This window comes from Pagrus major, chromosome 16 (genome assembly GCF_040436345.1).
Source record: "Pagrus major chromosome 16, Pma_NU_1.0".
In the NCBI taxonomy this organism is placed as follows: Eukaryota; Metazoa; Chordata; class Actinopteri; order Spariformes; family Sparidae; genus Pagrus; species Pagrus major.
Genome location: NC_133230.1, coordinates 28,657,308 through 28,685,095, shown reverse-complemented (window position 1 = coordinate 28,685,095; position 27,788 = coordinate 28,657,308). Strand labels below are relative to the sequence as shown.

The 27,788-nt window shown below is 38.4% G+C and overlaps 2 protein-coding genes across 2 annotated transcripts; one reads left to right on the top strand and one right to left on the bottom strand.

The window, feature by feature from the left end:
* Positions 1 to 6,840: 6,840 nt before the first annotated feature.
* fam177a1 (family with sequence similarity 177 member A1) lies at positions 6,841 to 20,213 on the top strand. The gene is made up of 10 exons (XM_073483249.1): positions 6,841 to 6,889; positions 10,648 to 10,917; positions 12,037 to 12,315; positions 12,626 to 12,928; positions 13,071 to 13,136; positions 15,819 to 15,967; positions 16,397 to 16,585; positions 17,078 to 17,144; positions 17,531 to 17,628; positions 17,801 to 20,213. Exons 1-10 carry the CDS (start codon positions 6,841 to 6,843, stop codon positions 18,014 to 18,016), a joined length of 1,686 nt encoding a protein of 561 aa, XP_073339350.1. The 3' UTR covers positions 18,017 to 20,213.
* A 1,052-nt stretch (positions 20,214 to 21,265) lies between these two features.
* On the bottom strand, positions 21,266 to 27,379 carry ppp2r3c (protein phosphatase 2, regulatory subunit B'', gamma). The gene is made up of 13 exons (XM_073484485.1): positions 27,235 to 27,379; positions 26,998 to 27,122; positions 26,328 to 26,432; positions 25,964 to 26,076; positions 25,419 to 25,516; positions 25,246 to 25,316; positions 24,969 to 25,101; positions 24,718 to 24,773; positions 23,693 to 23,768; positions 23,331 to 23,467; positions 22,450 to 22,587; positions 22,169 to 22,228; positions 21,266 to 21,791 (listed from the first exon to the last, which is right to left on the bottom strand). The coding sequence occupies exons 1-13, from the start codon at positions 27,299 to 27,301 to the stop codon at positions 21,597 to 21,599; spliced, it is 1,374 nt and encodes a 457-aa protein (XP_073340586.1). The 5' UTR covers positions 27,302 to 27,379; the 3' UTR covers positions 21,266 to 21,596.
* Positions 27,380 to 27,788: the final 409 nt, after the last annotated feature.

Below are 27,788 nucleotides of genomic sequence, written 5' to 3'. Positions count from 1 at the left end.
TCGCTATCACATGTTGAATGTAGCCACTGAATGCTGTTTAATGAGGGCAGGCTATAACAACACCACAATTACTTGTAATTAAATTATACCTTACCTGTTTGGACTATATTTTTATATATCATCTTTAGTTGCTGCCCGTTGCAGTCCGTTTTGTGCCTGTTGGGTTGCACCTGTGCGCTCAAACACACATATAGAATATAAATGTTGAATGAGTGGAACACTCAAGACGAAACATTTCTTTTTTTTCTCCAATTAATACTCACGCCTTGACTCGGTCAGCAATTTTCTGCCACACAAGCTCTCGCTATTTTGCTGCTGCCCCAGTATTGCTTTTCTTTTGAAAATATGCTCATTTTCTGCATATGCAGTCATTAATATTTCCAACTCCACTGGGGAGAAGTAGGAGGATCGAGGCTTTTGTCACCTGTTGCCATGGTGGATCATGTTATCTGCGTTCCACTGATGAGGGCTTTTTATATCCTCATGCACGAGCTTCACTCAGGGTAACCTTGACTCAGAGTTGATTGAACTAATTGTTAACACCTGTTCTGAAACCGAAAACTCTGAGTTTGAGTTTGTTAAACTTGCTTCCTGAAACAGGCCCCTGGTGTGAAGGAAACTTAAATATTGACACAGATAAGCTTGTAGCTGGTAACCACTGGCGCTACCTGCTGACATGAATACATGACTGCAGCTGAGAAGGTTTTATTTCACTCTCATGTTAGATGTCTTCAGGAAACAAAACAAGCAGCGATCCCTTATCTTCCATCACAGTGTTATTTATTATATCATGTCCTGTTTATACTGTTCGCTCCCAGTCAGCCCCAGTGGACGGCCCCATACCAACTACACAAACCAGCCTCCTGTGAAAGCTACACAGCTGTTTGAGACTTTTAACAAAATCCACTTAAAGCTGGGGTTGGTAATTCTGTTCAAAACCAATTGTATTTGTAGAAAATCTCTCAACATCCATACAGCAATTAAAATATCAAATAAAATAAAAAAGTATATGCACTTGTATGTTCTTACCCGTAGCACTTAAACCATAACACTTATGTACTTTAGGTATCCTTGATAAATAGCAGCTACCATGCTCAGATGAGAGCTTGAAAATTGTTTATATTTTTTCTTTTCTACTTTATCCATTTATTAACACAACCAACTACTGTTATTTCTATCAATAAAAACTATTTGTGAATGGCTTTTCATTTTGAATATTATGGACTTTTGGAAGAAAGTATGCTCATTTATAGGCTAAATATAAATCGCTATTTTATCATATTTGTCTTAAATCCAGCTCCATTATAAGGTAAAGCACATCCTGACAGCTTGGAGTATTACTGTCAGATACTGTTCCCCCTCTGTTCAATATGAAAGGACGATCACACATCTTTCAAATTCATACTGCTGACTTCTTTCCCCACAACAGATAAGTCCTGTGATTTTCAGGCTGATATCATTAAATTTGACCATTTACAACAGGGGGAACGCATCCTGACAGCTTGGAATATTATATGAAAACATCTTTGACTACTCAGGTTATTATCTCTGAAAATTACAAAAAATACAATTGCCGGGGATCAGACTCAAAAGAAATCATCTTGTCCTCACAAATGTTGACTTCTTTCAAATACTTTATATGCTTATATATACTTATTTTTCTGACAGACGATCTGACAAACCTTTGCTTCAACTGTGGGGAGGAAAATGCAGATGACAGTGAAGAGGCAGAGCTGACATGGGTATTATTTATTTTATTATATTATGCATGTATTTCATGCAGTGTTAAAATGTTTTTGCACTACAGATATCCTGTGGACGGTGGTTCCACCATGCATGTGTTGGAAGGCCAAAGACAGAGGACAAATGTGTATGTGCAGCATGCTGAAGGAAAGGAACTTAAAGTTCATGTATCAATAAGAAATTTTCTATTGACAGGTAGTTTTTCCTTGATTTTGAATGTTTCATTTTTTAAATTATTTTGATGTTTTTGTTGATGTGTTAAATATTGCACATTTTGCCATTTAATTTTGTATTTATTGAATTTGAATAATAATTGTATGTTCTAAAAAGTAATTATACACTATTTATTTTTTGTTTAATGTTATTAAAGTCTTTAATGCTTGGCTGAGCCTCCTTTAGTATTGAACAGAAGGGGAACAATATCTGACAGTAATACTCCAAGCTGTCAGGATGCGTTCCCCCTGTTGTAAATGGTCAAATGTAATGATATCAGCCTGGAAATCACAGGACTTATCTGTTGTGGGGAAAGAAGTCAGCAGTATGAATTTGAAAGATGTGTGAGCCTCCTGTCATATTGAACAGAGGGGGAACAGTATCTGACAGTAATACTCCAAGCTGTCAGGATGCGTTCCCCCTGTTTTAAATGGTCAAATTTAAAACAGGTTGTTGGTAAAATTGGTTGTTTATGCTGGAAGTATAAAGGAAAGGCAATTATCATTTTCAAGACTTTATTCAAACAAGTTAGAGATAATGCAAAACAAGGAGTAAATACACAAATACTCTTGTGTGTGAGAAGATTTTATTGATGAAAGTAAACATTGAGTCAATCAGTGTGACCTTAAACCCTTTTTAGGGGTGCTGTGAAGTCTTCGGGTCGTTTAAAGACAAAATTGCGATGAGAGGACAGAAAACAATGAAAAGCTCTAAGAGCATTTTCTCTGTCAGTGAAGAAGATTAACCTGAGCTTAGCTGAAGGTGAGGTTCAACCCAGGGCGTCACACGAGCTAGAACCGCCACTGATGAGACATGAGGTAGTTACTTGTAGTTAGATGTTGGGATGAAAACGATGCAGTGATACACTCTTCTTCCTACCACTCCGACTAAAGGTCCTATTTGTAAGAAATATTGATTTTTGAATCTCATTCCCTGCTTGGGAATGAGATCAGAAGTCAGAATCCATCAGAAGTGTACAGTACATTATTTCCTTCTTGATTAGAGGCTAGATGGTTTAAAACTGAAGATAAACAAACCAAAGTTACGTCACATTACGCCTATTTTAAAGTATTCACACTGGTTGCCTTTTAGTTTTCGTATTGAGTTTTTATCATTTAGTGTCAAACTCTGGACAACATTGCCGATAAATATGAGTCATCTGTTTATACTGAATAAACTCTAACAAAAGTGAGTCGCTCAAAATAGAGTTGCTCAATAGAAACAGTTATGAAGTAACTGAAGGCAGCACAAGTGCAGCAATGCTAATGACTTGGTGATATGTTAGTATTGAGATTCAGTATTGTGATGAATGTGAGGCTAAAGATGTAGTGTGTAACAATGGGACATATGATGATGATGATTTTTATTATTAATATTATTATTAATGTAAAATAAAAATACTGTACTTGTGCTGTCTTGAGTTACTTTATTAGTGTTTCTATAATGCGACTCTATTTTAAGTGACTCACTTTTGGCCGAGTATATTCAACAGTGATCAGGTCGAGATAATTCAGCCAGAGCAGCAGAGCGACTGAGAGCACATCGGAACGCGTTGTGTTTATCCCCACCCGTGCACAGGTGCTCTGAATCCCCTGCAATCAGTCATAAGGAAAATCAGCCCAAACAAAGAAAAATAGCAAGTCAAGCAATTGGACTGTTACAGGTTGGTGTACCTCAGTGCGAGTGGAAACCGTTCGCATTTCTAGTCGCTATCTGGAACTACTTGGTTGTATTATTGCTTCTTCACTTCCGCCAAAATGTGTGTGTGTTTTTGTGTTGTGCATGTCTGTGTGCACGTGTTTGTGTGTGTGCGGTGCGCACACTGATGTGCATGTGTACTCCTGGCATCTGATCAGAGCAGACCACAAGCTGAAAACCACAGTGAGGATTTCCACATCACTGGACAACTTTCAGCAAGTTTCAAACTAACTTCAGCAAAGGAAAACTAACATAATAACATAACATAAGAAACTTGAAAACAAGACATAATCCTGGTGCCAATATTGACGGGGGTAAGGAGTTATGTCCAAAACAAGTGTTATAAGGAGTCAGTCGATTAAAGGATGTCCCATGTGCAGTATTTTCCACTACAGGTTGTTTTATGATTGTCGTTTTCTGTTGAATTCATGCTCAAAACCATCGGGACAGTGTACGACCAGAGTAACTGCTAACTGCTGCTGCTGAATACTCTGGAAACGTGTTTACCTTAGTCACATTGTAATAGAGTGGTGTAGTCTGTAGTCCTAAAAATTGGAAATCATTTTGCATTTTTGCATATCTGGTTCCTTCGTCTCAAAGTCTTAGTTTTTTTGATTGGTTTTCAGTTAAATGTCTGAAATAAAGTGTGTGGTTACCACAGGCTGAAGATATTTACACATTTTGCTCTAAGACATAAAACACATCATTAAATGTCCCACAGTTTATTTATAAGGCTCTTACATGTCTCAAAAACGGCGATTGCTAACAAGTGTCTAAATGAGACTAAAGAGGTTGTCGGGGACATTAAATGTCATCACAGCAAACATGGAGACTCATCTACTCACTAGTCCGTCTTTACAGGCCGACTTTAGTTACAAACTATTCTAACTTTAACTTTACAACTTGTACATTGATCAGTTTGTAGAAAACATGTATAGTAATTGTGTAGTAAGACACTTAGTGGTGGTGACGTTTAAGTCATGTGACCGTGATGTAGTCTGTTTACAGGCTAGCATTAGCTTTTCACTAATAGAGATTTAATTTAGGCTTTGAAAATCACAAAAATTGTGTTGTGAAGATTATCTTGATGAACAAAACGTGTACAAATAAATATATAATATAAATAATAATATAATAATATATATAATATAATATAATATATATATATATATATATATATATTTATATATAAATTATTTTCAGTGATATTCAAAAATTCAATTCAAAAATCCCATAGACTTTTTGTAGATGGTAGGGCATATGTGGTTATTAGAAATTAATAATCATTGATAGTAATTATTAAAATGAAATTAATCAAAATGAATGATCAAATCCTCACACGGGGCACCAATGTTGGAATTAATGGTAGAGCAAGTGCAAGAATACAATACACGCTAATTTCTAGTACCTGCCCAGATACTAATTAAGCCTCACTTGTAGTGCCTGTTTTCTTTAATCCAGCTCACTTCCTGTTGATTAAAGGCGGTGCAGCATCCTGCGGTGGCTGTTCAAACAGTGGAGTCGAGATGGGCAAAGAAAATGGGTCAAAGCAGGCGTTTTCTGAGGGGAGACCTCCTTCTGCAGGGATGAGAGAGCTGGGGTTTGCGCAGCTCTTCTCTGGATCCGGAGCGTGTTTGGTAAACATGGGGAAGTTTTGGCTCATCTAGCGAGGTTAAAGACTGCAGCCTAGGCGGGTAAAATCCAAACGTTTGTGTGCTCCCTTTTAGTAACAGCTGCACAGGCGAAATCTGATGCATCCAGCAACATGTTACGATGGGACTGCTTTGAAATGGACGTGCAGCTGTTTTTATCTTCTCCATGTATCCGGTCACTGTGGAACTGATGATGTGTTCAGGTGCACTCTCAGACAGATGGGAGTTTTCAAACCTGGGTGGACTGTGACAATCAGGCGCCACCTACTGGACATTAGGGTCAGTGCATTTTCCTTTGCTTAACAGGCTTTTTTAGCTTTGTTGCAAGGAGGCTGCATTTAAGCTTTGGTCTACACACAGGATGCTCTATTGTCAGAACCATGTGGTGAGGGTCCCAACAAACTTATGAGACTAAACATGTAAATTCCTTTACATTGATGAACATGAATGAATGTTAAACTCAGATGTGGTGTTCTTTCTTTTTGTGCTGATGTTTGTCTTTCCAATTAAATCCTCATATTTCTAAAATTTTGGTCCACATGCTCATTTGTAACTACACTTCAGTATATTACCTGATCATTCAGTATTCTCACAGAGGATTTGAATGATGAGATTCATATCAATGTTAACTCTGAGCAGAGTTAGCTCCCAGACAAGGTTAGCTTAGTTTAGCATGAACACTGAAGTTAGAGATTAAACAGCGAGCCAGTATCTCTTTTAAAGGAGCCTTCTGACAACTAAAAGGCTGATAAAATGCAACAATGTGAGGCCAATACTTACAGTTTGACACTGGTCCAGTGTTAAAGTCCTCCTCAGCCACTGAAACAGATATACATTTTGCTTTGATACTGTACCTGTCAAAGACAAAGCCAGGCCAGTCCAAACCAGCACTGATGCTTCTCTGTTTCACTGTTAGGCTGTTTGATATTATGAAATTCTGTCAACATAAAGTGAAAAACTGACTGTTCACTGTGGAGTGAGGCAGATTTTGAATACATACAGGTAACAAAATGTCAGGTAATTTAAAGAGATAAGACAAACCATTATTTCTTTTACATTTTAAAGAAAAGCTTTTCTACTAGCCAATTTCCATTCTGAACTCACTCAGTTAATTCAGTTGATCTCATGCTACAACTGAAGGGTGGCGTAATAAAGACAAAGTTCAGACACACATACACTAAATGTGTTAAGCTGTCCTTCTTGAAGTTGAATTGCCATCAAATAATGTTTAACACCTCTATCTATATCTATGTCTATATCTATATACACCTCTTTATCTGACACTACATTATTTGAGGACAAGAACTTCAATTTATTTTGAGTTAACCAAAGACCACCGGAAAACCTTTTGAAGAACTTTTACCCCTGTCTAAACGTCTCATCCCCACTGGGGGGAGCTAAAGACACAGTGGGGGAGGGAAGAAGGTGTGTTATCCAAATAGAAAACACATCTCCCCTTTAATCACACCATGAAGACTCAACTCCAAGAAGACTCAACTCAGCTGTTAAGTGGATAAAACTTACTTCCGAAAACATGAAGATCTTCATTCTCGTGCTTCTCTCGTGGCACTTTGCATTTTCAGGTGAGATAACTTTCCTTGAATTATTTCCTGAAAGCAGTTTATGAAACACAGAACAGTTCACCAGTAAACTAGTGACCTGAAGCTGGAGGCTGCCTATCTTTATATTTTAGATCAACAAGTCTGTCCAGCTCAGGGTTCAGATAATCTAATTATGAATTAGGATGTGCCTCTATAGTTCCTGAATAACTTTGATTTGTGTTTAACTTTGGAACAAGCACAGATCCAAGTCTATTGTCAGGAACATACTGTAGTCATAAAGCCTGCATTACTGTGCTGTGTTATTGGAGGCTGTATGTTGTAAGTATGGGGTAAAACATAGGGGACAGGGGACTTCAGAAGCCTGAGGTGATTTAGGTAGATGTAGACTGACATTGCTGTTACACAGAGTTCATCTTTGTTTTTTATGGAGTACAGGAAGAAGAAAAGCTTCTTTATGATGAGGCAGTTATAGAAGGTAATCAATTGTATTGCTCTGTCACAGGATCAGAACAACTGTCATAAACAGTAGAGGACTGAAAAACAACAGTCATTAAGAAACTTTATTGAAAGTCTTTGCACAATAACAAACATACAGTATGAAAAGATAAACCACAGTTCATTGTATAACTTTCAAACTCAGTGTGTGTCTTCTAACAGTAAACTCACTCAACTTCACCAACAAATGTTGCTGGTGGTCACTGGTTTGTGACCTCTGTGTGTCTCTCAAGGATGGCAGGGCTGGGTGATATGACCTTAAAATAATGCCACGATATTTGTAGGCTGTTTTACTTTACAAAATAAGTATATCTTAATATTTTTAAAAAATACCCTTAAAAACACATTAATGCTAGGACTGGATAACAAAATGAAGTATCAGAGTATATTTAACTAAATACCTTTATCAATATTGCAACAATATTTTAGAAAAATAAACAAAATAAACACAATGATTTCTGATCAATAATCACCAGTAATGTGGGTATAATGACAACGTTGGTAAAGACAAGTATTAGAACAAGTAGAACAGTCTGGTAAGTTAAGAAAATGACATCAAGTAATGTCGCCTTCAAAATCAGGAAAAGACAACACTTATATCATGATATAACAATATCCACAATCTAAGATTACACATACTCTCATATCATAGTAACGGTATAATATCAATATACTGCAGCCATAAAGGATGCTCACATTCATATTAGAAGGGGGTCCCAATAGTTAAAAGTACTTTGAGTGTAACTTCTCTTTAAAGTCTATCCAAACACCAAAATGCTTCTCAGTAGTTGGTGGGCCGTACTGTACCCCAGGGGCGAGTCGAGGGTCAGAGCTTTAGGGGTGCTGAGCACCCAATGAGCCCCACTGCCACCACCCACCCTTTTTTCACACAAAAACAAAGAATATGTCTATTGAAAAATAACTTTATCATTTTAACATTGGTTCAACTAACTCCAAAATCCAGAATTTTTTTCTTTTTTTGGAGACCTTTCCAGAACACCAGCTTTATTGTGACAGTTCACACAGACAGCCCCCTGTAACAAACACAAAACCTTCTTCACTCAGCTGGTTTTCCTGACCGTTAACTCCATGTGCCTCTTTTTGTATCAACAGTCATTAGATTAGATTAGATTAGATTAGATTCAACTTTATTGTCATTGAACAAAGTAACAGGTACTTGGACAACAAAATGCAAGTCATCTTCTGTAAATTATTTACAAATGGCCATCTCTAACCTACTTGGTTGCAATGCACACCTGTCTGAACTTTCATAAACCAATATGTCATCAATAATTAATAATAAAACAAGCTTCACATCAAGAGCAAAAAAAAAAAAGAAAAAAAAGAAGGTAAAACCAAAAAGTCCAAAAAATCCAGATTATTGACCCAGGTCTTGAAAATACTTAGAAAGTAAAGATATAAAAAAAAGAAAAAGAGGGAGGTAAGGTATGCGGGTAATACACTCTACTTTTACTTCTCCATCTCCATTTTTCTCTCTTTCCCTTGCCACTGACAATCATACACAAATATTTTGTAGGCAGGAGAGTTGAGGTCAGTTTGTCATGTCACAGAAATGTTATGGAGACCATTTACAGATTCTAAGGATATGATCAAAAGGCACACAGAGGCGTGTCATTTTAAATATCTTTATTATTATTATTATCATTATTATTATTATTATTATTATTATTGGGCTTAGAAACACAATAATTTTTTAAATCACAAATTCCTTTCACAAGAGAAGTTGTATTTTCCATTGTGAGTTTGAAATAAAAATAAATAAATAAATAAAAGCAGGGGACCATTGCCTACATAAGTAATTTGATACAACATACAGATAGCTGGTTTATATTATCTGTTACTTTAGCTTAACACTTTTCAGAAGAAGAAAAAACAAGACAGAGGTCATTATGGACTGTCCCTAGTCTCTCACCTGAATCTGTCTTTTTTCTTTTAAAGAACTGTCGTATGTCCATTGGTCACTGGCAGGCTACACACACACACACACACACACACACACACACACACACACACACACACACACACACACACAAACACACACAGAGAGAGAGAGTAATGCTAGGAGTTATCTTTCACACATCTCATACCTGTGTGTTATAAATAGCCTATAGACCTGCTGTGTGTGTGTGTGTGTGTGTGTGTGTGTGTGTGTGTGTGTGTGTGTGTGTGTGTGTGTGTGTGGTACTACACCTGCATGAAAGTGATGTGATTATTATGTTGCAAAGCCTGGTTCAGGTTAAATCCTCTGTAAAACATGAATGAATACAGCAAAAGAACAACATTTAACTTTCTTTTATTGTCTAGTTTGATAGTCAGACACAACTGAAAAATAACAGATATAAATCTAGGAATAAATAACAATTCATTTAAAAAGCCACAGTGAGTGTTTTCACACATACTGGTGGTATACAGTGATATGTCGTTTCGGTTTTCAGCTCGTACACACGTTTGTTTTCACTCTGGTCCAAACGCCGCACCACTGGCAGGGCTTCATGTTTCCATGACGACTGACCAGAAAAGACGCGCGTGACGTCATGTTTAAATGACTGTTGACCCGATTGTTAAAATGAGTCTCAAAGTAAGATAAACTTCAACAACAGAGACACAGGTACGCAGTTTATTGCTGCTGTTTTTGTTTAATAAACGGACAGCTCCAGTAGTACTGTAGCCGCGCTAATGGCGCTAACGGAGCTAACTGATAAACGGTGTCTGGACTCCAGTACTCACCGATACACCGGTATGGTCTCGGAATCGAAACAACTCTAGGTAAAAGGAAAGAAGTGTGAGACACAGCTTTGGAGCAACTTACTTAGTCGATTTACAACACTACAACTAAACGGATTCTCACTCTGCGTGTTTGTCGCGCTGGACGACGGTCGGGCTGCGGAGTGGTGCAGGTACAGAGGAGAAGTAGCGGTGAGAAGAGGATGATACAATTTGCTAAGCGGGGGTGTTTTCATTTTCGTCCTTAACATATATACATTTTAAACCACAAACTACGGATAGGTTGTGGACATTATTTAACCTTGTCAAAGACGAACAAAAACTTTAGAATAACAACATTTCTTACTCCAAGTTTTAGGGGCTAGCCCTGCACATGCTGTACCCTGTAATGATAGAATGGGTAATAGATAAGTTAGATAAAAAGAATCATGCTGTAGATGGCAGGCCATAATCATAAGTGTTACCATGACATCATATTTATGAGTGTGATGATGACGTGTGTATTTATACTGAATGTATAAACCTCTTCTGTCCTGCAGAGAAACACTCCCTGAAGTATATCTTCACTGCATCCTCTGGACTCCCAGACTTCCCGGAGTTTTTTGCAGCTGCAATGGTTGATGAAAATCTAGTGCTTTACTGCGACGGCAGCAAAAAGATAATCCAACCAAAACACGACTGGGTGAAAAAAATATACGATGATGATCCTCGCCACTTGGAGGACTACAAAGGAGCATGTTTTGAGCAAGTGCCAAATCATTTTAGAGCCGAAATCAATAGTTTGAAACAGCGCTTCAACCAGGGTGGAGGTACAGTATGTACTATGTTATATTTCACCTTTTATTTCATGAACTGTTCTTTATTATTATAAAAATAATTTTGATCAGACAAAATTTTTCTCATACAAAGATTTGTATCAAAAATATTCGGAATTAATTTCATCAGCCTCCCTGGGCTGAAAGAAAGTTTTCATCATGCATAGTTAAAAAGACTGAATACTTTATTGACTAATAGCTGTTTCAGGGGATGACTGGACCACAGAACATCTGATTAGTGTGCACATTTAAACACGAGAATCCAAGAACCTTTAGATCATTTATTGAGTTGGGAATGCTTGATCAGATGGATGGATGAATGACAAGATGGAAGATTTCTGTACAACGGCAAATATAGATCAATATATATATGCAATGCATACATGCCAAAACTAAGTAACACAAAAAGTGCATGAGAACAAAGTTAGCTTACATTATTAATGCATCCATGAAGGATAAATATTATGTGATCCTTCACTGTGATTCTATTATTAAAAACAAAAAGTAAATACAGAATAACAATACACAATGATTGTAAATCTAAATATACATCATGAGTCATATTTACAGGGTTAAGCTTCTCACAGGAGAGGAAGTAGGAATCAAACAACTCCAAATAATACACCACAGTCTGGTGGGAAGACAGTGACACATTATAAATACTGGTTCCATTTAAACATAACCTAAAAGATATAAACAATACGTCATCTGGATGCATGTACACATAACTTAAAGGATACAACAACAACGTATCAGGAACAAATTGGCAAAATAACTTCAAACAAACTAACATGTGGCAGCATGGTCTCACACAGAGAAACATACAGGACACACCCAGCATATATGTCCTCCCCTTACTAAACTCCTTCCCTGCACACATGTAGGTGAATCTCTTCACCCAGTCAAAGCCTCACAGAACTGACACTCAACGTGACATTTTTTAACACAGAGAATATAACTATTATACTACAAAACTAGAGAAAACTGTTTTTTTGTTAGTCCCCGTTATAATAGTTTGGACTCAAACAAGAGACGCTGCATCTCTGTTCATTGTTGGCATCTTAAACCTTAAAGTGATGAGGTGAGGTGTTTCTTTCTCTGTCTCTGTCTCAGGTGTCCACATTTTACAGAGGATGAGTGGCTGTGAGTGGGATGATGAGACTGGAGAGGTTATTGGTTTTATTCAGTATGGTTATGATGGAGAAGACTTAATTTCATTTGACATGAAGACAATGACATGGATCGCTCAAAAACCACAGGCTTTCATCACCAAACTGAGATGGGATGCTGACAAAGCTAATATGAGATTTGATCAGTATTACCTCACAGTGATTTACCCTCAGTGGCTGAAGACGTATTTGGCCTATGGGAGGAGCTTTCTGCTGAGAACAGGTAGAATCACATGACCTGATGTAGTTTAATGGACACAATCATGTTCATACAGTCTGCTCAGACTGAACTGCTGTTGTGTTATCACTCCAGTCAGTCTGACATTACATTGTTTTCTCTGTTTATTTTCTGTAGTGATTCAATGATTCAATGTTGTCCTGACCATTCAGTACACACTGACATTTTGGCTGTTCTGAAATTTCTTTCCATTATTGCTCATGACTGTGATAGCCAGTGTACACTTAGCATGAGTTAAGTAAGTTTGCTGTCTCAGTGTTTCAAACTGGAAATAGTTTCACTGAACTCTCTCCAGAGCTTCCCTCAGTGTCTCTCCTCCAGAAGACTCCCTCCTCTCCAGTCAGCTGCCACGCTACAGGTTTCTACCCTCACAGAGCCTCACTCATCTGGAGGAAAGATGGAGAGGAGCTTCATGAGGAGGTGGACCACGGAGAGATCCTCCCCAACCACGATGGAACCTTCCAGATAAGTGTTCACCTGATCCATTCATCAGTCACACTAGAAGACTGGACGAGGTACGACTGTGTGTTTCAGCTCTATGGTGTGGAGGACGACATCATCACCAAATTGGAAAAAGATCGGATCAGGTCCAATAGGGGTAAGAGTGGGATCAGAGGGTGCTGAAGGGGAGTGCATGGGAATAATCTTGGAAATAAACAGTAATAATTAACTTAATAAACATTTTTGCTTTGCTCTAACTTGCTACATCTGCACCAGTCTTATTGTATTTTATTCACCAGTAAAGCCCAGTGACATGACCGTCCCCATCACTGCTGCAGTGGTTGTTCTTGCTCTCATTCTCATCGGTGCTGCTGGATTCATCGTTTCCAAAAAGAAGAAAGGTGAGTGAGAAAAAGGAAAGATTTCAGTACTTTGATTTCAGTCAGTGAGTTGATTTTTTTAAAATTCAAGTTGCAAAATTAAAACAAGCATGAGTATGAACAGATACTCAGTTTGAGTGGGTAGAAGAGAGCAATAAAGTGACTAAAGATAATCTGGCATTTACAACTGTGACTGAAATTATTTGTGTTTTGTTTTAGTTTCAGCCGTTAGCCCACCATCTTGTAAGTAAAACTTACTTTGGTTCTATTTCAGCTGATCTGACTCACAATTCATGTTTTAGATTAAAAAATGTTTCACATTATTGTGCAGATTAACCTTTTCAAGACTGTTTCCTGTATTTATTCTTTAGAAAAGTTCAATATGGGTTGCTTGTTTCTGACCTACAGCTCCTGACAACAGCACAGAGCTCCGTGAGCAGCTGAATCCAGAGACCTGAATGACAAACACACTCAGTGACTCTCCTGGTGTCACTTTATTTAGCTTTGCAGAACTAAAAGACAGTAAAGGATGGCTTCTTGCAATAACAGTGAAGTTATATAAAAAGGACTGATTGAAAAGGTGGGACTGTTCTATGTTCTATGGCTCTGATTGTTTTATTGATTGTTGTTTTCTGTTGAATTCATACTCAAAACAACCAGGGGGCAGCGTATGACCAGACTTACTAACAAAACATGTAAAAAAAATGTTTGATTTTGAGATTATTATCTATGATATTCTAAAATCCAATTCAAAAATCCTGTAGACTTTTTTTTGGAGGGAACCAGATCGATGCTTACTTCAGGGTTAGCCTCCAAAAATATGTTATTGCTGCACCACTCCATAGATAGGAGAATATGAAGTTTGGTCTAGCATGGAGCCAGTGCGTCTCTTGTATGAGCAGTGAGCAGAGTGGGAGATGTATATCGAAACATTTACAACTATGAACTCATGAGATTAAACATGTCAATTCCTTTACATTGATGATCATGAATGAATGTTAAAACTCAAATGTACTGTTCTTTCTTTTTGTGCTGATGTTTGTCTTTCCATTAAAATCCTCACATTTTAAAAAGTTTGGTCCACATGCTCATTTGTAACTACGCTTCAATATATTACCTGAACATTCAGTATTCTCACAGAGGATTTGAATGAGGAGATTGATATCAATGTTAACTCTGACCAGAGTTAGCTCCCAGACATGGTTAGCTTAGCTTAGCATGAACACAGGAAGTGGAGATTAAACAGAGAGCCAGAATCTCTGTTAAAGGAGCTTTCTGACAACTAAAAATCTGACTGACTGGTTTCTAGAAAAAAAATAATGCAACAGTGTGAGGCTAATACTGTCAAAAGCTTTCAGGAAAACAAACTGAGAGACTCAGAGTGAGATACACGTTGAAACATGTTTATTCACAGCAGTGATTTGAGCTGTCAGTTAACATAAATTAAATGTATAAGCAACATACAACAATAATAGAAATGATTGAATACAGAGGTACCCTCAGAGAAAATGATTAAATGTTACTATATAATACTCTAAATAATCAATATCACCTGTTTCTGTGTGATTCCTGACTGTTTGGTGCTCATCCTTCACTAACATCTACATGGTAATTGCACTATAATTCTATAGAAACAGTCCTTCTGACCTGTTGATAACTGGCTAATTTAATAAAAACATCTGGAATGTACTGATGTTGCTGAACAGGGTGTAACACTTGTGCCCAGTCGAATGAGGTCAAGCAGCTTAACACTAATACAAACAGCTGATGTGGGACTGACAGAGGTCTTCATCTGATCTAACACATACTCAGTCTGTGTGAGAGGTTAAACGACCCACCATGTTGAATGGCTGGTACCCCGGATAGCTCCAGGATCAGCACACTGGACAGCAGTGATGAGAGTCTGCCATGTTGAAACACTTCAGCTGTCTTTAAGAGGAAACAACTGTGGCACAATTCAAAGCACTGTTATTATGTGTGAAGTGAGAGAAGGAGGGACGGTTGGCTTTTTGTTTCCTGTGTTTATTTGTGACATGTGCATGGTTTGTATACTTTTAACGAAGGATCTCTCCTCCATGATGTTTGGCTGAGACAGCTGCAGAGTTACATGCTCCCCTCTGCTGGCCAGGACGCACAACTGTGGCTGATGCTCCTGTCTTCCCAGGTGAAAGCAGTCTGGGTGATTGAGGACAACCAATAGGAGGGAGTAGGGCACTAGGCTCTGTCTCTCTCTTCCTTCCATCATCTGACAGAGCAGCAGTCAGTCAGCCTGGAGGCTGGAGGATGACTGGGGTATTATGTCTTGTTTTATGGTCATCTGATGGGCACAGTACCTGAGTAGTGTTAATAGTTATCTATTTCTTGGCATATGTCTTGCTTCCACCAAATGTCTAACTAATTGTATTATTTATTCATCTATGTATTTTATGTACACTAATTGTTCTCACTTATGTGTGTAAATATATTGATCAACAATGGAACTAATGTATGTTTCTAGTCATATTAATAACGATAATATCCATAAAAGGCATTACTTTAGTAAGTGTACGTAAACTCTTTGGAAAGAGGGAAAAGAATCTATATTGTGCAGAAAAGTTACCACCAAACACAAGAAATACAGTGTGGCTGAATTTTACTGTCAAACAACCCGGCGTTTGTGCAGAAAAGCTTTTATTCTGAAGAAGTCCGACCGGAAGTGGTGCCAGCACTACACAGACAACAAGCTCGTAGTGAGGGGAGTGAGTGAGATGGCGAATCTGTCGTTGTATTTGACTAATGTCAACGTTTCACTGGGACAAACTATGGAAACTGATAAGGTTAGTCGGTGTGATACAACTGTCGCCATTGATCGTGTTTGTGTATTATAAGCTGAGACTTTTCTATATTAAAGGAGAATTACTTCCTTAGCTGAGAAGCTAACAGCCAACAAACAAAAAGTAGCTAAAGTAAGCTAATAAACGCAGCTGAGCTTTGCAGTGCTAATGTTTACATTTGGTCATAAACTTCTCTTTATTTACCTCTTAACATTACAGTATATGACATAAATTATTCCAGTTACTTAACTTTAGTTAAATAACTTTGTTAGGTTTATATATATATATGTGTGTGTGTATGTATGTATGTATGTATGTATGTATGCATGTATGTGTATATATATATATATATTTACATGATATTATTCTGATAAATATAACAAGATATTACTTTATGTTATGGCTTCATGTACATGTATTATCTGTTGTCAGTGTCCAGGAGAGGAGGCAGACTTTGAGAGTGTGGAGATGGACGACTCTGCAGGGAGACCACAGGTGAGGGTGAAGGTTCCCCGCAGGACCATCTACTTTGCCAGTGGAGAGACCATGGAGGAGTACAGCACCGATGAAGAGGAAGAAGAGGAGGAGCTTGTGAAGAAAGATGTCACTACTGTAGATTCGGTAGGCTGAGATCAAAAAGTTTTACAGTCACTTGCCGGAAACCACCAGGACTTTATAGATGTTAAACAGCCTCAGATGTAGGGCATATCCTGTGGGCGTGTTTGCATCAGAGCGAACCTTCTCTCAGGCCTGTGTTAGGAGACATTTCCTTTATTTATCAAAACAGAAATGGCCTGTCACTGGTAAATCCTTTTCAATACATATGTGCAATTGAACTACATATGTATTATTAGGTCACTATGCCACGTAACATGCTGTCCCAGCTGAGCCATTGTACCTGTGTTTGCACATTTGATCATGAATCACAGTGTCTCTCCTGTCCCTGGTGTGCTTTAAACAAGGGACCATTGTTGCATGTCTTTCCCTATCCCTCTTCACCCTGATATCCCCTTAAATGATGCTTGACAATAATCTTGGGTAATATTTGTTCTTTTGTGTTTGACCAGCAGATGTGTGTTCTAATTGTCATGGTTCTCTTCTCCTGTGTTTTAGTCCAAACTGACCTGGGGTCCATATTTCTGGTTCCAAATGTGGAGAATGACCACCTCCACTATCTCAGGTAAAGGAGGCTTCTGTCACAGATGGCATTCATGCTAGCAAGGACCAGTCACATCTCACTGGGTCCTAATAGTTCACCTGGACTGATACTCGTTTTCTGGGGCCAATGACGATGCCAATATAGGGGAGTAAAAAATTCCAGTATTGATATATCAGCCAATAGACACACCGTTTTCACAATGATCCTTCAGATGTGATTACTAAACACTTGTGACAAAGACTTGTTACAGAGGCAGGATATTTTACAGTTAAACAGTAAACACGAATGAGATGCTTTACAGAAATGCATCACAGTGTATTTTATAGCTTGTTTCGCACTTCAGTCGTATTTGGTTGTTTTTGGGCACCTTCATAATAATCTTTGTTGAATGTGTATGTGTCCTGTAGTGTGTGACTACATGGGAGAGAGACTGGCCTCTCTGTTCGGCATCACTACTCCTAAATACCAGTATGCCATCGACGAGTATTACCGCATGAAGAAAGAGGTATGACACGTGCACACACACACACACATCCTTGAGTTTCATATGTCAGTTTCATGTGTAAATAGGAATAAAGCCGCACCTTTAAAAGCTGTTTACACTGAGGCAGGAGCAAGAACACAAACATGAACTCTCAGACGGTATTAAATGCTACACGCACTGTGGTCTCCTGCAGGAGGAGGAGGAAGAGGAGGAGAACCATCTGTCTGACATGGCGGAGCGTCGCTTTGCGGAGCAGCAGAGAGGTGAGCAGGACGATCCTCATCCTGCTACTGTGGAGCAGCCGGAAGCATCGGGAGCTTCTTTTGTAAACATCAGCTTTGATCTGGAGCCAGAGCCTCCTCTCAACACCACAGACACCAACAGAGTCCCATCTCCCCTCCCCTCCTGAAAACTAACCGCTGACATTCATACATTTCTATCAGTTGGCAAAACCTTCATTTACTTAGCTTTATAGATTAATAATATTGTTATTTTTCTATGTTTTTATTTTATAAATGGAGATCTTAGTACACAGTGCAGGGACTAATTAAAGGGCTGTGGAAGTGGCAGCACTGGCCTTATCTGTGAATGTTAATTTGTATATAGTGTGAAATCATATGCAAGACTGAGATGTATTATTGAGCTAGTTGTGTAGACCAAACTGGGACTGGGCTCAACTCTTGAGAAGGTGAAATAAATGCTGGATTTGAATCTTACTGAGAAATAGAAATCAATCTCAGTTTGTTCTTTAATTCTAAGTAAATGGAGGGACCCCTGGGATAAGCAGCGGCATCAGTGGACACGTGATAAATCTACTAGGCATGTGTTGATCCTGCTGCCGTAAATATGCAAAGACATTTCACAAGTTCAGCCAGTTTTGTAACAGCAGGGCCTGATACTGGCACCGCTGAGCCATTTCTGCTCTGTCTCATCCTGTTTTTCTTGTTTCTGCCATCATTGTCTGCACCTGGCTGTGAAAATGAGCAGGTAGTGACATAAGAAGCCAGAACTGGTGCACTGGGAACGTGTTTTACTCTCCATCGCTGCCTTTACCGCTGTACTGTCATCTCTGGAATTTAGAAATACAAGTTGAAAAGGTTACAGAGATGAACAGACGGCACTGAAATGACTCATTTACTCATTGAAAATATCTATACTTACATTTTTTAAATTCCTCACAGTACAGATGAGTAATAATCTGAAACATTTATTAATGAATGCCAAGATTTAACAGAAAACATAGTTTTGAGTCCTTGAGTTTCACCAAACAGCACCTTATATCTTTAATGTGATACCCAAATACATACAGTATGACAACTCATCTCCTGCTGCCTTTTAGTGCTCAAGAATCCTTCCTCAAGGCTGCTGCACCTCTCTGCTTTTTAAACGGGACACATGTAATATGTGGACTTCCTGTGTTTGAACTTAATTGGTCGATTGCACACAGGGGCATTAGCCATGGTTCACTGTTGCGGAGTCAAACTAATATTTTCAAAACACCACATCTGTGAAGGGAGATCGTATGCTCTGGAGGGAAACAAGATGTTTGTAGATTTGTTTGAATTGGCAGTTTATGAAATTATCAGCACATATTTACTTCTTTTTGTGGCGCTCCTGTTAGGCTAGGCATTATAGCTAAGTCGTTGCAAATGGTGTTCTGTAACTGTCCCAGCTAGGATTGTAGTACAATACTTGACTCTGTGGTCAATCACTTCCACTGCAAGTGAATAAACTCACAGTTGTCGACTGTAATTGATAAGCCATAGTGCCACAGGTCCATTTGCGTAGTGTATTGGTAGATTTGGAAATCCTCCTGTTCATATACGCCGATGTTTGGAGGTGTCACAGCACCACTCAGGTGCAGGTTGAGTTAAGGAATTGTGGAAGCACACAAGACGCAGAAGATAATTGATTTCTAAGTTATTGTCATTGAACTGATTCACCTTTACTGTTTTCTGCTTTTCACAATATACAAATGTTTCTGTGATGACACTTGAATCTGTTGACAAACGGAGACAACTTACATGAAGTAGCACTAATTGTCATATCTTGTGTATGTCAAAAGATCAGGTTTTTTAGCCAATGTTCATTAAACAATATCACTATGGTTCGGATCTTTGAAAATTGAAACTCAAATGTATTGATGAAGGATGATCTACATTGGCGTTAATGGTTGTCCACATACAGTGCTACCACCTGTATGTGTGTTAAGGGCTCATTCTTTAAGTGTCCTTGTGTTCATATGAGCGTTTAGCTGTGCAGTGGGCTTAATGCTCAGAGTGAGCTGTCATAAGCTTCTTATTAGTTATTTTTATCCACTGATATGGTTGTGTAGTGTGGTGACAGACCACATGCAGAGAAATTACACACACCTTTTCAAAACGGGCTTCAAAGATAAACTGAAAGGCAATAGCAATATTATCTGGACATAAAGTGTATGGTATGTTAATACTTGGTGGGTCAATGTAGAATATTATTCTTGCCTTTTTCTTTGTAAAAAGGCCCAACATATGCAAATGTTTTTGGTTATTTTAACAAACTTTTAATGACTGTATATATACTATTTATATTTTCTCTGTGTTAATAAAACCTTTGAATAATCAAAAGGTTGGATTTTGTATTTTATTTTCACAGTAAGTCAGCTGTGTTTTATTTTAAATTACAGTAACCATCTGTTTGACTTCCTAGAGTTTTATTAATAGAAGCTTTACCACCAAAAACAAGTCATTAAAATCATTAAGGTTGTTTTTGTAACAATCCAACCATCTTCTCGAATAAACGTCATGTAGACGGATCCGGCTTTCTGGAGTTTTGATTTACTTGTTAATCACCCAATCCAAAGTTTTTTTGACTTGTTTCAACATGAAGTCTGAAAACATGGTTTCTATTTACTCTCAGCGTCAGAATAATGTGATAAAACATCAAATTCAAGGCAGAAAGGGATGAGAGTGTATTCTGTCTACCTACAGTTCAGAACAAATTTTAGAAAAATGCTCCCAAAACAACTTTTATTATAAACAATTATAACATTATTTTGTCCTCACTAATGGTGAAAATGTAATCTTGAGACAGTAAGGTTAAAACACTGACATAACCTTTTAAGGTGATATAGCGAACTCGTTAGCAAACGGTTACTTATTCACACAACCAGCAATTACAAAGCAACATTAATATTTGTGTTATTATAAGTGTTTCTGCCCACATGGTAGATGTAGGTTATACATTCACTCTTTTAGCTGTTTTTAGTCTCAGTTAACTCCTGAGGGAAGTATCTGGCACTTAAGCTCATTAAACATTCCACTTTTCTCATCAGCTAGTTGCTTGCTTGGTGTGTTGTACTCGGCAGGTAGGACACTTGAGTTTTTACAGCTTTTCTGCTGCAGACATCGGCCTGCTTCAGTTGAAAATGACACGACAAGAGCAAAACGGTGAGCTGAAAGACACTTAATAGTCAGATGATTAGTATATGAGTAATATGAGTGACCCCTTTCACATTACACACAGCTGTTTTTTTTTTCAGTGTTTATATAAAAGTAATAATTATAGTTTATTATACGTTTGTATTCAGGCTTTTTGATTTTCTCACGCCTGTTTGATTTCAGTGGGTGAAAATGAGAGGGAGTTTCCATTATACAAAGTAAAGTCAAACATTTAGGCATTCTCAGAAAAGGCATGAAAAGGAATCATTTATTATTTAAGAAGGTCAATGACAAAAACATTTATATTAGGTCTTTTTTACAGGACACAACGGGCAGGAACAGAGAACAAGATTCACACAAAGCACCATGTCGGGCTTTCCTCCTTCATTTTTCTCTCAAAGTTTTAACATTGTAGTCATTTCTCTCAAACATAACCAGAGGGACCTGAGACAGTAGTTAAGAGTTCACTTTAGTTCAGTGCCGACACTTCAACAGGACATTTGGCTTCAGGTTTCAGGTTTCAGGATGAAACGTTCACCTTTTGGCATCAGGAGTGTCTCTGAAACATATTCAGGTGTCGTCAAGGTCAGCTGTGTTGCTGCTGTCGTTGTCGTTGGCAACAAGCACTTCTCTGTTCTCATAGGTCCAGAAGCCGTTGAGGTCAATCAGGATGCTGGTGACGGTATCGCCCTGGCAACTGTTAACCAAGTCCTGAAGGGTGATCTTATAGGGGTCTTTAGGCTTCACCATGTCAAAGATCTCATCCTGAGGAGAGACGGTGATCAAAATGTGTATCTGTTTTACCCCAAAACTAAGAATGTCTCTTGATATAGGTTAAAAATTTATACAGCGTGGTTGAACCTGTTGTCTTCCAAAAGAAATGTTAATCTGACTAAGACTGACCCATCATTAGCTTTGTCAAAATAACAATCAATGAAAATAAACAAAGGATTCAAAGCACCCATCACATTACAGTACTTTTACAATGAAAGCAAGGTTCTGTAGAAGTATTGACGTGTCTATGAAACTTTGTCGGACTGTGTGCGTACAGTTGTGTATGCAAACATAAGATTTAAGCATTTTCCATATTTTCTAGTCTTTGTACGAACCCTGGTGTGTGAGTGTGTTTATGTACAATATACCTTGACATCCTGGAAGGAGACTGGCTCCTGTCCGTGGAGTTTCATCTGCTCCTGAATGGCCTGCAGAACGATATTGTCATGAAATACTGACACAATACAGTGAGTGTGAAGGTGTGTTTGTAATATGTGTAAGTGGATATAAATACCAAAAAAACAACAAAGGCTGGCTTATATAGTCAGGAGCGAGGATGAGAAAATTGTGATGAAGGATATAAGGAATAAATGCAGATGAGGTATTCTGTCATTAGGGCGTGTTTGTGTGATGTGTGTGCAGCGGATACCCTGAAGAAATAGTTGAGTGAGAAGACGTTGAGGTATCCTTGATTCTCCATATCCAAAAGTTTAAAAATGTACTGTAACGCTGCCGGCTCCTTCCTGTTTTCCAACGCCAACACAAAGTCTAGATAGGTCTTGTAGTCCTGTGACAAGAAGAGAAACACAATTGCGTAACTGTAAATATCCAATTTAGACCGCGCACACAGAAGTCTGAAATTATGCAAGGAGGAGATATTTAGAGGAATAATTCAGTGTTTTTATGTATTTGTTGGTCTTTTTATGGCTTTATCTGATAGGACAGCTTGAGATATGACAGGAAACAGGATGAGAGAGAGGGGGGATGATATGCAGCAAAGGGCCACAGGTCGGACTCGAGCCCTGGGCTGCTGCAGCGAGGAGGCAGCCTCTGTAAATGGGACACATGCTCTACCAGCTGAGCTACTGTGGTGCCCCATTCAGTGTTTTATTAATCCTGATCCTGGGGACCCCCTGCCCTGCATGTTTTAGATGCTTCCCTGCTCCAACACACCTGATACAAACGAATAGGTCGTTATCAGGCTTCAGCAGAGCTTGATAACAAGGAGATCATTTAAATCAGATGCCTTGGAGCAGGAGAACATCTTAAACATTCTGGGCAGGGCGCCACCAGGAACAGGATTGAAAAACAATATCCTCAACAATAAAAAGTGCCATCAACTGTGTGTGTCAGCTGCCCAGACAGGACACAGTTTTTGCCTCAATGAGAAGCTGAAGATTAACTGTGTAGAAGTTGAACATTAACATACATACAGGTGAGGAATTAAAAGAAAACCCTGAGTAAATGAGGACAAGCATAACAACTGCAGATGCTTCCATGCAGGCCGCCTGGTGTTGTTGCTGATTGTACCATTTCTCCATCATAGGTGAGGCACTCCTGAAACACTCTGTCCAGGAAGACTGAGGTGAGCGTAGCCGTGCCGTAGCGCGAAAGCTCCTCTTTACTCAACATGCCATTGTGGTCCTTATCCAGGTTGAGGTACTGTCCTATAAAGACACAGTGATTTAAAAAAATAAAATAAAAATTAGAGGAAATAACTGAAAATCATAGATTCATATCGCTTCATCCAAAGTCTTGTCATTTATCTGGCATAGATATCATTAAGTGCTTAAAATGATCTGCACTGCAAGGTCTCGAACAAGGTTATTTGACATCATGGACATTTGATGTGAGATTGGAAACATGACAGTCTCACACAGACGTTTTCTCACCGTAGACTCTGAGAGCCGAGGGGGCTGAGAACCAGTTGGACTCTTGACTCTCTTTAGACAGCTCCTCATCTCTCAGCTGGGAGCGCACAGGGAGAGGGAAAGAGAGCGTGAGAGAGGAGAAGCAGGAGATGAGTTGGTCTTCACACTTGTCATGAGTATTGCTTCACAATGAATTTTCCTTTAAATGTTGGGCCATTTCATGTCTGTCAGGGAGACTAATCAAATTGGTCCTTTAACCAGCAGGCTGGTAGTGAAACATGATAAACTAGTAACATTTTAACACACACACACACACACACACACACTGGTGGAATGTAACTAAGTGAATTTATTCAAGTACTGTTCTTCAGTACAGAAAAATCAAACTACCAAACAGTTTACACAATAGTTAGTTGGTGTGTTTATTAGTTGACTGACAGAAAATTAACAGGCAACTATTTTTCATTTCCTGGTTCTAGCTTTTGGAATGTGAGACATTTTTTCTTTTCCTTTAAATTCTTTCAACAATATTAATTCATTTTAAAACTTTTGAGGTTTTAACCACTGCTTGGTGATTTTTTTCAAACCATCCATTGATTAATTACTAAAATAACTGGCGATAATCCGTAATGAAAATAATAATTAGCTGTATACATATTATATTATATACATAATTAGTTAAATATACTCTCACCTCAACCAACTACAACAGTAATATGCTGCTTACACATTGATGTCTGGGGAAGAATAATCTAATGAACTAATACATAATAGCCTAACAGTAATAGGAGACATTTTCTTGCATTGATTACTTTTTTTAAATGCAGGACTTTTACTTGTAACACAGCATTTCTGCAGTGTGGTACTAATACTTTCAATACCACTCTACAAGTAAAGGCTCTTGATAATTCTTTCTCCATTGCATTCATCAACACAATTGATTACAGTATGAATTAACACTGAAGGAGGGGTTATGAAAACAAACAAACAAACAAACAGGGTTAAGTGAATAGGTTAAGAAGTGTGAGCGATGAAAAAATTCTTACCTCTAACAGGTCGTCCAGAAAACTGCAGGCCAATATATCCTGGATTTTAATCTTTCCTAAAAAACAAAATGAAAAAAACAAAAAACAAAGATCATATAAGCACAGATCTATTAAAGCACAAGTGTCCTCTCTACAAATGTGTCTTTACCCATTGACTCCATCTGTACTGCGTTAACACTACACTTTGATATGTATTATTCAATATTTCACTACAGAGATACATTTTCACGCTGTGTGTGGTTCACTCTCACCTGTTCGGAGGGGGTCGAGGAAGAAGAAGAACTTGCGAACAGCGGTGCAGACGTAGAAAGAGTAGAAGGACTTCTCCAGCCCATCCAGCTGAGGCAGAGTGGGGATCAGCTCCAGGATGTAGTTCTCCAGATCCTACACAAGATAATGAGTGTCAGCCTCTTCCTGCATTTTTTTTTCTGTGAGCACTACTGAAAACCATTATTTTCCTATTGTTGGAAAAACTTGTTGAATATAACTTGAACTGAAACATTTGTTGTTATTGATGGAGAAGCTTACCGACTCTCTTAGGTAGCCCTGTCCTGCTACATCATACAGGCTCAGACCTATACGGGTCTGATGCAGCCAGACTGGATATACAGAGAGAATCGAAATGAGAAACATTCAGTGACAAACATTCACTGGTATGGATAAATCCAGATGAGTAAACAGGGCTAGGAGATACTCCAGACCTTTCCTCATGACGTAGTTGAAGAACTGCATGATGGAGATCCTGCCGTAAGGGTCGTTGTTCAGCAGCTTTGCATACACCCTGGCTGTGAAGAATTTTCTGAAGGAGGACAGAGAATTTTAATCCAAGTCAGATTTCTATTTCCTTTGCCATAATTGAAACATTTTTGATATTCAATTGCTGCTTATCATGTGACCCCTTCTGGTTCAAAGGCAAATTTTTTTATGGCCACAGAATGCTGATGTAGCTTGGGTTGTTTAAATGCAAATCTGGCATCCTCCAGAGGTAATGATCATATTTTCAATGCAATTATGATTATTGGTGTTTTAGCCCGATCTGATTATACAGTTATCCCATCAGACAAGACACATTGACGCCAGGTGGATATAAATTCAAGCTGGCAGGGGATTTTCCATCATTAACCTTTGATCCAGCATGAATCCTTGGCAAAAACAAGAACACATTGAGCTATAAAACAAAACAGTCACAAGGGGGGGTTTACCCAAACTGTGCTGTTGCCAGGAAATTCTACTACCTGTTACTTACTTGCACTTGGGCCCGGCCTTCTCCCCCACCTGCAGGTAGGCTTCGTAGCTGATCATGGCCTCCTCTCCACTCACAGGAGGCACCTGGTGCTTATCGAGTAGAAACCACAGGTTCTAAAGAAAGATAACAAAAAATTAAAAGACAACAATGTAGACGGACACTTTCTCAAGAATCGCTAACAAGCACTACCATACATGCGCGGCCAGTGTGGCTATAAAACAAAGAACAGTGAGGGAGTGTGACTCTGCTCAGGATGCCATTACTCCACTATATCTTTACATACCAAACAGCTGTTTGCTGCTATGTTACTATTCAAAATCTCATTTACTGTATTTCACCTTTAAGTGTGTGTGTGTGTGTTTACCTGTAGTTCTTCATTATCCAGCAGTTCTCTGCTCTTCCTCTGGAGGAAGACGGCTCTGGATTCCTCTCTCAGCTTTTGAAGTAATACTTCATCCTCCGCTGGTAGCTATAGAGCATCATCATCGTTATCATCATCATCAACTGAGTTACTTTCACTTCTGCACATCTTTGTCATTGAACAGCAAGCCTGTATCACGGCACCTTGTACACTGCTGGCAACTACACATCAGTAATAACACAATCAACATCATAATCTTTACCATAACTCATCATTAAATCTTAAAATTTCCGGTTTCTTTAGTCCTGCGATCATCATCTTGGGCTTTGGAAAACAACTGTCACCATTTTCTGATACTTTGTAGATCAAACAATGAATCAGTTAAATGAGAAAATGCAGCCCTTCATATAATATTAGTAAATGTAGGCCTTCCTGCCAAACAGTAGCTGACCAGAATCAGCCTTGTCATAAAGCTCTTGTTTCTACATATGCTCGTTCCTTGAAATGTAATCTTTTTCTTATAATGAACATTTACTAGGCAAATTCTGTTATGGGTCTTTAGTGATGGCACAGAGGTAAGGTCTCTGTCTTGTCACATAACACAATCAAAGTTAGATTAATAACGACAGTTTTCACTGGGTTCACATATGCCGAATAGTTAAATAATAATTACCCTGTAGTAAAATCTTGGGATGTTCTTGTAGGACTTGTCTCTGTCGCCTCCTCCCCTCCACTCCGTGTAATATTTGGTGAACAGCTCAGTTTCTTCTGCTTTCTTTTCCTCTTCGCTTCTCTCATCTGTAACCGACAGGGAAGATGATAGTTAATGTTGACTTAACAGCTAAAGGGCGACTTTCGTTAGCTAGCCAACGTTAGCCTGTATTTGACGTTAGTTTACATTTTGTCTCACCTTTTTTGGAGTTTGCTATCCTCCTTTTCAAAATGTCCGACCAGTGAGGCTGTTGCTCTTCAGCCATACCTGCTCCGACATTAATCTAATATGTCTTAATATAAACTTTCTAACCCTAGCATCAAAAACAGTCACGTAGTCTTAGCATCTGTGTACAAAGTAGCCAAGCTACCAAAATATGGGACAGCGTCAATTTACACAATAAAGAAGAACTCTAATTCCGGTTTGATTTTTTTCTATTTCAAAATAAAAGCGTAATTCTACACGTTGGGAAAATGCAAAACCCTTAAAAATCCGGCCAGATAAGCAGCAGAGTACTTGCCTAAGGTAATTACATTTGCTATCCATTAAAATCAATATTCATTGAAGAGCCATCCTTGCAATCATTAAAGGAAGTCTCATAGTGGTAGCAAAAAGTACTCAAGCACCAAAGTACAATAAATAATATTCATGTGCGAAAAATCTTCTCGAAATTAATAGGAACATTTCCTGAAATATTCCTGAAATATTCTTATTCCCGCTATTTCAAGTGATACAGTTTGCGCCCTCGTTTA

Bases quoted from the DNA above. Each gene is read 5' to 3' on its own strand.
- fam177a1 (XM_073483249.1), top strand. From the start codon at position 6,841: ATGAAGATCTTCATTCTCGTGCTTCTCTCGTGGCACTTTGCATTTTCA. The intron at 10,918-12,036 runs GTACAGTATGTA...TCTCTGTCTCAG, and splicing joins GCGCTTCAACCAGGGTGGAG to GTGTCCACATTTTACAGAGG. The intron at 16,586-17,077 runs GTAGGCTGAGAT...CCTGTGTTTTAG, and splicing joins ATGTCACTACTGTAGATTCG to TCCAAACTGACCTGGGGTCC.
- ppp2r3c (XM_073484485.1), bottom strand. From the start codon at position 27,301: ATGGCTGAAGAGCAACAGCCTCACTGGTCGGACATTTTGAAAAGGAGG. The intron at 26,433-26,997 runs GTAATTATTATT...GATGCTCTATAG, and splicing joins TCCCAAGATTTTACTACAGG to CTACCAGCGGAGGATGAAGT. The intron at 22,229-22,449 runs GTATCCGCTGCA...ATCGTTCTGCAG, and splicing joins CACTCAACTATTTCTTCAGG to GCCATTCAGGAGCAGATGAA.